At 41.1% G+C, this 10,049-nt stretch overlaps 1 protein-coding gene across 4 annotated transcripts in view; it reads left to right on the forward strand.

Moving 5' to 3' along the window:
* The window catches only part of BCL2 (BCL2 apoptosis regulator), a 208,406-nt gene extending 199,091 nt beyond the window's left edge, over window positions 1-9,315 (forward strand). For 2 of the 4 annotated variants that reach the window (XM_003406268.3, XM_023543745.2), the window contains one exon: window positions 3,863-9,315. In XM_003406268.3, coding sequence (XP_003406316.1) covers window positions 3,863-3,997 — 135 coding nt within the window. In that variant the 3' untranslated portion in view covers window positions 3,998-9,315. The remainder of the gene's footprint in view (window positions 1-3,862) is intronic. The other 2 variants (XR_002784789.2, XR_002784790.2) reach the window with 2 other exon arrangements.
* Window positions 9,316-10,049: the final 734 nt, after the last annotated feature.

The following is a 10,049-nucleotide window of genomic DNA, read 5'->3' on the forward strand; positions in this document are numbered from 1 at the left end:
ATTTCTGCAGGTCACCTTTCAGTCAAATAATAGATTGGCTTATAAAATAAACAATATCACCTGTGAGTAATGTGCTCCCTTAAACAATTAACTATGTGAGACCAAATGGTAAACATTTACCCAAAAGCAAAGATGAGAAGACAGGGAGGAAAAAGGAAGCCAGATCAGTGGAAACAGAGCAAATAGAATGGAAATAAAAAGAATGCTGATACATTGTAAAAATTGTAACCAATGGCATGGAACAATTTGTATAAAAATTGTTAAAGGGGAAACTAATTTGCTGTGTAAATTTTCACTTAAAACACAATAAAATATTAATAATAATAGTAATAAAAAGTTAATCTAAAGGAACAAAGAGCCTACTTGTTAGTGACCAGTTACTTGGCTCAGCTAACTGATTAACCTTGTGCTAATTTGACCAAATTTAGCTGCTGACACACTAGGTGGACCATTTGGTCATCTGTGGCCCATGATCACAGAGTTTCCCCTAGAGTCTCCTAATCCCAGCGCAATTGGTATTACAAGCTGGATAATTCTTTGTTGTGGGAGTCATCCTGTATGTTAAAGAACAACATCACTGGCTTCTACCTACTCGATGCCAGTAGCACCCTCCGCACCAGATCATGACTACCAAAAATGTTCCCTGACATTGCCAAATGTCACCTGGGGGGCAAAAATCACCCCCGGTTGAAAGCTACTGCCATAAACCCTTGCCTGCCTTTTGTAAACGGTTGCCATTGGTCACAATGGAGAGTGAGACTGAGTCAGCACAAATCCTTCATGAATTCAGGAAGCAATGTGAGTTCACTTTTAGGAATTTATCTCAAAAAAAAAAAACTGAGCAGGTAGATAAGAATTAATGTACAAAAATGAATCATAATATTGTTTATAGCAGCAGAAGTTTTTTAAAACAACCTAAATAAGGAATTGGTTAAGTAAATTATCTATCTCCATTCAATGGAATACTATGCAGTCATGAAAAATAATTGTATAAATCTGTATATATTGGTATGGAAAGTTCCCCTAGCAATGCCTGAAGCTCTCATCTTCAAGACTACTCCAGGATTCCTAGAGGTTGCTAAATAAAGAAGGAATAATAAACAGGCAGATTAAGCATCTGGGTGAAGCCTTAGGGCAAAGGTAGAATTCAATCCTATGATGGAATTTAGAAAAATTTAACCATTAATTGAACAAACATTTATTAAGTTCCTACAATGTACCAAGGGGCATGCTCAGCTCTAGGGAGACAGAGATGGTATCTGGTCCCTCTACTGCCAATCCAAACTAGAAACCCGTGGTCATCAAGTCAATTCCAACTCCCAGTGACCCTATAGGACAGAGTAGAACTGCCCCAGAGTATTTCCAAGACTGTAATCTTCATGGTAGCAGATATCCAGGTCTTTCTTTCAAGGAGCAGCTGGAGGGTTTGAACTGCTGACCTTTTGGTTAGCAGCTGAATGCTTAACCACTGTGCCACCAGGGCTCCTGCCAATACTTACTGCCAATACTTGCCCCAAATAGACAAAAACACAGTGAACATTGTTAGAACCTCCTCCTCGCAGCAACGCCAGAAGTCACATACGTTACTGTCTCCTGTGATAAAATCGTGTACTTTGATTCAAAGCTGTTGGGAGTAGTGTGGAACTATGTCCTGTTTTCCTTTTCATGCCTGAAAAAGTCACACCAAGTGAAAAGAATTTCATTTACTGATTCCTGTATTCAGATACTCATTCAGGAGGCTGTCCAAATATGAAGCCTAATCCTCTTCAAAAAAATGTAGGAAATGAGTGTTAAGTGATTGCTTCAGTATGGGACCATCCAAGGGGAAACTCTGCTAAAGCACGATACAGTCCTGACTTTCAGATGCAACGATAGAAATGGAGGACAGCCCTTTCCTCCTTCAGAGATCTGTGTCTCCTACGACAGTAACTGGCTGCATATTTTATGAACTTCACAACTTGAGCGTTGAGGTTGTCCAGTCTAGCTGCTGCGGAGAGAACCCAGAACCCTCTGGCAACTTCCTTTCCCAGGGAGAACTCTGATCTTGACTTCAGAGGCTGAACATCCTACCTGTAAAGACACACATCTCTGTCCACCATGCTAAGGCATGGGGTGGATCTGGGCTCAAGGCCTGACTCTGCCACTTACTAGGCGACTCCCTTACCCTCTCTGAGTCTAAGGGTTTTTCATCTACAGAAGAGGGACAAATAAGAAGAACCCATAAGATTGGTATGAAGAATAAATAATATAATGCATGATAGGTACTTGGTAAGGAACCCTGGTGGCACAGTGGTTAAGAGCTACGGCTGCTAACCAAAAGGTCGGCAGTTCAAATCCACCAGGCGTTCCTTGGAAACCCTATGGGGCAGTTCTGCTCCGTCCTTATAGGATTACAATGAGTCAGAGTCAACTTGATGGCAATAGGTTTGGTTTGGTTTTGGCACTTGGTAAGGAGTCCCGATGGCACAATGGTTAAGTGCTCAGGTGCTAACTGAAAGGTTGGCAGTTTGAACCCACCACCAGTTCCTCGGGAGAAAAGACCTGCTGATGTGCTTCTGTAAAGATTACAACCTAGAAAATCCTATGGGGCTGTTCTACTCTTGTCACATAGGGTTGCCAGAAGTTGGCATCAACTCGATGGCATACAACAGCAGGTACTTGGCACAGTGCCTGGCCTATGGTAAGCACTCAATAAAGGAGAGTAGTAATAGTTGTTTAGGTTTTATTATTTTTATTAAAGTCCAGGCTAGCTAAAATTGCAAAACCTATGGTATTTCCTGACTGTCTTTCCTGTTTCATTTTTCTCCTTAACATTTAACCAACCAGTTGCCATTGAGTCAACTTGAGACTCGTAGTGATCCCATGTGTGTCAGAGTAGAACTGTGCTCCACAGGGTTTTCAATGACAGAATTTTCTGAAGCAGATCACCACCAGGCCTTTTTTCTGAGGTACCTCTGGGTGGAATTGATCTTTCCACCTTTCAGTTAGCAGCTGAGCACATGAACCATTTGTACCATGAAGGGACTCGCCTTACCACTTACTACTCTCATATACCATATGGTTTATTTATTTTGTTTATTATCCATCCCACTGCACTAGAATAAAAGCTCCCTGAGATAGGAACTTTTAGTCTCTTTTATTTACTGCCCAGCACGTAAACAGGTTCTCAACAAATATTTTTTAATGCTCTTTAAAAAATGAATTGTGGTAAGATATATATAACATAAAGTATGCCATTTTAACCATTTTTTAGGTGTATAATTCGTTGGTATTAATTACATTTACAATGTTGTGTAACCATCACCAATATCTACTTCTAAAACTTACTTATCATCCCAAACAGAAGCTCTGTACCCATTAAGCAATTTCTTGATCAGTATTTTATTATACTTTAGATGCAGGTTTACAGAACAAACTAGCTTCTCATTAAACAACTAGTACAGATACTATTCTGTGCCATTGGTTACCAACCCCACACGATCGATAAATATTTCTCGAACAAATGACAGAGGGTCTTGAATCTTTGCCCCAACAAGCATTTTCTCTTCCCTTTGACCCTTCTGAGGGTGCCTGTTTTACCTTTCCTCTTGCCTTCCTGGGAGCCCTGGTGCTTAAGAGCTATGGCTGCTAACCAAAAGGTTGGCAGTTCAAATCCACCAGCGGTTCCTTGGAAACCCTATGGGGCAGTTTTACTCTGTCCTATAGGGTCGCTATGAGTTGGAATCTACTTGACAGCAACATTTTTTTTTTTTCTCCCCTTGCCCTTCTAACAGTGGCCTTGCTGCTCGGTGCCCCTGTCTCTGTAAGATGACATTCTGTACTCTAACACTATTTTTTCTTTTCCCTCTTCTCCCCCCACCAGGATGCCTTTGTGGAACTGTATGGCCCCAACATGCGACCTCTGTTTGATTTCTCCTGGCTGTCTCTGAAGACACTGCTCAGTCTGGCCCTGGTGGGAGCTTGCATCACCCTGGGTGCTTACCTGGGGCACAAGTGAAGTCACTTAGCCTGCTGCAGTTATGCAAAAGGTTCACGAAAGCAGTAGGAATAGTATGCATCATCAGTGAGGTACCAAGAAACAAAGCTGTGGTCTTTTAAAACAAAAATCAAAAAACAAACAAAAAAATGACTTTCAGGTTCAAGGTCAAATCAGCTCTTTACTGCCAAAGGGAAATATCATTTATTTTTTACATTATTAAGAAAAAGATTTATTTATTTAAGACAGTCCCATCAAACCTCCTTTCTTTGGAAACCGCCCCTCATTGATAAGCCCCACTTCCGGCGGCCCCACCTGGATCTCCTGTGCCTGTAAACACGGATTTGTTTTCAATGTTGGCTGCACTAATTCTTCATCTGAAGAGCAAACAAACTGGCAAAGGACTTGATGGTTAGAGAAGCCAGAGTCTGACTGCTCCAGGCTGGGAAGAAGGTGTTCATTCTACTTGCATTGATTTGCCCTCGGGCTGTGCCGTTAATGGAGGCAGGGTGCTTGGAGAGAAGTAGATGCTTCCCTGCGGGAAGAGCAGACCCTTCGCATTTGATTCACATGGTACAAACCCAGTTGGAGGAAAAACACTGGGAGCTTTGGATGGACATGGCGTCCACTGAGATTTCCACGCCGAAGGTCAGCGATGGGAAAAAAATGCCCTTAAACTATAGGAAAGTATTTTTTTAAGCTACCAATTGTGCCGAGAAGCATTTTAGCAATTAATACAATATCATCCAGTACCTTAAGCCCTGATGTGTATATTCCTATTATCTCGGATCTGCCCCTCTGAATACTGGCTCCATCTGAGTAAGAAACAGGATCCTTTGGCATGCGAGGAAATGAACTTGTCGGTGACTTCTTCAGCATGGAGACGGCAAGAGTTTCCAGAAGCATCAGGCAGCCACAAGTGCCTGCTTTTCAGTAGTGAGGCCACAGCCTGCAGGCCTGTCTCGCGGCCCAATAGGAGGGCCTCGTCCTAGAACTGAACCTGGGTACTGGCTGGCCTCTGAGAGGGCTTTTAAACAGAGCACTATGGTCTCCCAGTGTTTGCAAGCCGACGAGTTCAGCGCGCCACTGACAAGTAATAGCAATAGCAGGACTCCGCCTGGGCCTGCTGGCCATGGGGCTGGCCCTCAAATCGGGCCCATTTTCCCCCAGAGCGAAACCTGGGCGCCATGTGTTCTTTGTTTCTGCCACTTCTTAAGACTGACTCTGAAGGAGCAACCTGTAAAGTTGTATCAGACAAGTGTATCACTGTGGAGGGAAAGTGTGGCCCAGATCCTGGAGGGGCAGCAGTGGCGTGATGCATGCTGGGAAGGCCACCACCGAAACTAGTGGAAGGGAGATGACGGAGTGCACGGTGGGCCCCCAGCGGCGCGGGCCCCCGAGCGGCCTGCGGGCCCCCGAGCGGCCTGTGGGCTGCAGTTTCAAGAAAGGTTTGGAGTGACTGAGGAGGATCATAAATCCTAAAGGAAGTGTTGAAACGAGGTGTCATGGATTAGTCTGTGGAATTACGATGTAAAACATTATCTTGTCATTGTCTTTTGGTTTTATTTGAAAACCTGACAGAAAAAAAAAAGGCTCCAGGTGTGGAATTTGGGGATTATCTGTACATCTTGGGGCAATTAAAAAAAAAAAAAAAATCAGTGTAGCGAAAGAAGTAAAAATCTCCAGTTAATATACTAGCCAACTATTTTTTTAAGTTTAGATTCAGCCTTGAGACATATGGAATAACTTTGTGGCATTATTGCATTGTATACCATTTATCTGTATTAACTTCGGAATGTATTATGTTCAATGTTTAATGCTATGGTTATTTCAAAAGCTGCTTTAAGAAAATACATGCATCTCATCATTTTTCCTAATTGTATTTAGTTACGGCCTCCACGCTATTTGTTAGCAGAAATGATCATTTTCCATTTGAAATTTTTGTCTCTCTAATTCTTCAAAAGCATTTCCAACAAGGTGAGAAGCCCCGGGTCTCAGCTCAGGAAACTGAGAAACCTGGAGCACATTGGCCACTGAGGCACACTGCTTCAATCAAGTTATGTGCATTTCCATTTCAACACAATTGTTTATTGTGAGGGATATATCTGTTGTCCCTTTGACCTATTCTTTGAAAGTTGACTTGTCTATCCCTGGGCAATTCAGAATTTAACTCAAAGTTATTTAGGATCAGGTGCATGTTTAGTTAAACCCATGAAGTTCGTTCAGTTGAAAACCCAGATGGGAGGTTACCAGAGGATTAAAATCTGGCTATGAGTGGTTTGACCTTTAAGAGAGTTGCTTTAGGTGGCCTGTTTAAACATAGACCCCCCATATAGAGCCCTGCTGCCCACCTTCCACAGGGTCCTTGTCCATGGCCATCCTGCAGATCCTTCCTGAAATGTAATGGCATTTACGTTACCCACAGAGAGAACAGGAAACCCATGGTATAAAGTCAGTCCTCCTGGCGGGCCTCAGGGAACAGGATGATCAGACCTTTGAATGATCCTAGTTTTTTGGCAAAGTAATATTTTATGAAAGGTTTACATTGTCAAAAGTGATAAATATGGAATATCAAATCCTGTGCTGCTATCCTGCCAAGATCATTTCAATGGAGTCAGTTTGCAGTACACTCCAAATGGTGAGATCCTCCAAGCTGCTTTAGAAGTAACAATGAAGAGCAAGGACATTTTTAATATAAAGCCTGGTTGTCTTTTGTTACTGTTGTTGTTATTTTTTAAACTGAGATTTGCAGAGTATTTGAAAAATGTATATATAAAAAAAAGGTCATGGTGGTTAACTTCTGGCTGGTTTCCTTTTGCTGTGGGGGTTTACTATCTGGTTTTAACCGTAAATGTACTGGACCACCTGACCCCGTAACTGTACAGTATTGTGGCTGCCCTCACTCTAAGAGTAGCTGATATTACATTTTTGTTGTTAAAAACACGTTAGAAGCAATGAATGTATATAAAAACCTCAACTAGTCATTTTTTCCCTCCTCCTCTCTTTTCATTGTCTCAATTGTTTTGCGGCACACAGAGAACCATTTCTACCTGTTTCATATGGAGAAGGGACTCCCATCTGAATATTAACTCTTCTTTACCACAAGCATGCTGAATATGTTGGCCAGGGCCAGGGTTAAATAGAACACAAGCACTTTCCAAATTGGGTTCAAGAGCTCTAAAAAAGAGTCTACAAAGTAAAAAGCACTCAAGAACCTTCTCAGTCCTCTCAAGCCCTCACTGCATAAGCACTCTGGAAGGGAAACCAAAAGACAACAGACATACCCTCTAGCAAACAGCTCATCCTAGAGGATTTGACAGGGCCTGAAAATTCTTGGAGGCTTAAGATTCCCATGAAAGTCACATTTAGAATGAAGGAAGCACCTCCAAACAGTTCAAGCAAAACATCAACATCCTAGCCCTTTTATCTCTGCATATTCAAATATGGTCTTCCATTTAGATGTGACTTTTATTTCATTAGTAAATGTTGGTTGTTTATCATCTAAAGGCCTAGCCCTGGCCCAGTACAAAAAATAAGGAAGTGACTATAAATCAAAAGGTGTTACAATAATCAAGATTATTGTAAATCATTAGGACCATCCCAACACGTGTCCAATTTTCATGTCAAGGATCGAGTGAATGAACAGAATTGCAAATAGTCTGTGTTTGTAATTCAAACTAAACCAAACCAAACCCAGTGCGGTCAGTTGATTCCTGCTCATAGCGACCCAATAGAACAGAGTAGAACTGCCCCATAGAGTTTCCAAGGAGCGCCTGGCGGATTTGAACTGCCGACCCTTTGGTGAGCAGCTGTAGCACTTAACCACTACGCCGCCAGGGTTTCCTTTTTGTAATTAGACTGTTTGTTTGTAATTAGACTTGTGCTAAAACAGGTAATTTATAAATTTGAATTTAAATTCTAATTTCAATCGTATTTCTAAGGCAGTGGCTGTTTTTATACTTTCTTATCACTTATAGTTAGTAATGTACACCTACTCTATCAGAGAGAAAAAAAAAATAACAGGAAGGGCTTGAAATATAAGCCATTCTAAGGAAATTAGGGAGTCAGTTGAAATTCTATTCTGATCTTATTCTGTGGTGTCTTTTGCTGCCCAGACAAATGTGGTTACACACTTTTTAAGAAATACAATTCTTCATTGTCAGGCTTATGAGGGTTCCAATCAGATCTCTATTGTTAGTCAATTTGGATCTTTTAGGGTTTTGTTTTGTTTTTAATTATTGTGAGGCAAAGGACATTTGTTGCGGGGGTGAGAGGGAGGAAGAATTTTTAAATGATTAAAACATTCCCAAGATTGGGTCAGAGAGTGGAGGTTTCTCAGAATAGCCAGCACTGTGAGGTATGAAATGAAAGCCCAGGTCAGCATGATGTGTCAGTGAAAAGTCTTGTGCAAGAAATGAGAACCATTTTTAATTCCGTGGTACATATAGATTCTAGAAATACCAGCACAGCTCAGTTTGGCAGTGCCAATGGCCCAAAGCTTTTTTAAACATTTGCCATCAATTTTATAAACTTCAACCCTGGATATAACTAATGGGTATTTAAACAATTAAAGCTTGTTATTTTAACCAACAGGGTATTTAATAGCAATGTTCTGGTTGGTAAGGACGTGTGTTTTTAAATATTATGCACAATAACAAAATAAGATCTAAAAAATAACATTGTGAAACTGAATTGGGTACATGATAACTCAAGTCCCTTAGCCTTACCCAAAGAATCATTCTGTGCTACGTCTGTACTCACAGGATAGACTTGGACAACCATGAAATATGCATCCCTCTGGGCACAAAGAAAACCAGATGGAGTGTGAGTGGTACGGCCTCAATTCATCACCACTGCCCCAGAAAATAACTTACAGTCAATATCCTATTGATGACAAGGTGGTTTTGTGTACCTAGGTCAGCACAGCATTGACTCCACAGACAAAAACAAGTTTGGCATAACCACTCGCCAGAATGGCTAAAATTGAAAAGACTGGTAACTGATGAGTATAGCAGTCATGTGTGAGAAGGTACAATTTGTTAGGTTACATCCTAAGGGTGGAAAATAGAAAAAGTCCTGTAGTGTAGATACTTACTAATGCCATGTGCCTGAACCTTTTGGGGATTCTGCAGTGGGCTTTCCATCTAGCTCATTTTATTAAGTCCTCCCCGCCCCACAGGGTAGCATCTGAAGGAGTGATAGCCAATTAGATTTCTCTTGTGGAAGCTTTGGTGGTTGTGTTTATTATAATGTCTTAAGTCTTCAAAGCAATCAAGTTTTGCTTTTGTTTTGACTTACTGGGGTTATTTGTATTTTAAATAAAATAAGTGTATTAAAAATGTTTTGTATTGAAAGCTTTTGTAATCAAGATTTTTATACTTTTGTGTTCATGAGGCTATTTTTCAGATTAATACCTTTTAGGGGTAGCTGATATCTTGGTGGTTAGCACTTGACTGCTAACCTAAAGGTTGACAGTTCAAACCCACCCAGCGGCTCTGAGGAACAAAGGCCTGGTGAACTGCCTCCATAAAGATTAAAGCCAAGAAAGCCCTTTGGGCCCTTTCTACTCTGTAACACGTGGAGTTGCAGTGTCAGGATCAATAGCAAAGAGTTGTGTTTTTTTTTTAATATCTGCAACACTGAACATAAAAATGAATACAAGCTAAACCTACCTTGGATGTTAAAGTGATTTCCACTTGGCCACCGTTAAATACAATGGCATTTTTCTTGTGTTGGAAAAAGTCACATTGCCACTAAATTTTTCTTGTCTGTCCAGCTAATATTGTGAAGAAAAATAAAGCACAGTGTGAGATATTATTGATTCTGCCCTGTAATTGTTTATAATGTGTTCCCATGATTTTGCCCTGCCATTCATCGTCATTAAACAAGACTTTAAAAAGCTTTCTTAACAAGCCAATCCTGTATAACCACCAGCAACCCCACTCTAATGAAGTCCTCAGGGACCAGGCTGAGGGATTGCTTTACAGGTGAAACCACCTTAGAAGGAAGCCTTTTGTTTCTTGGTAACTAACCCTCCTGATTAGGTCCAAGATGGACCACCTTGAGTTCCACA

This window comes from Loxodonta africana, chromosome 11, assembly GCF_030014295.1.
Source record: "Loxodonta africana isolate mLoxAfr1 chromosome 11, mLoxAfr1.hap2, whole genome shotgun sequence".
Lineage (NCBI taxonomy): Eukaryota > Metazoa > Chordata > Mammalia > Proboscidea > Elephantidae > Loxodonta > Loxodonta africana.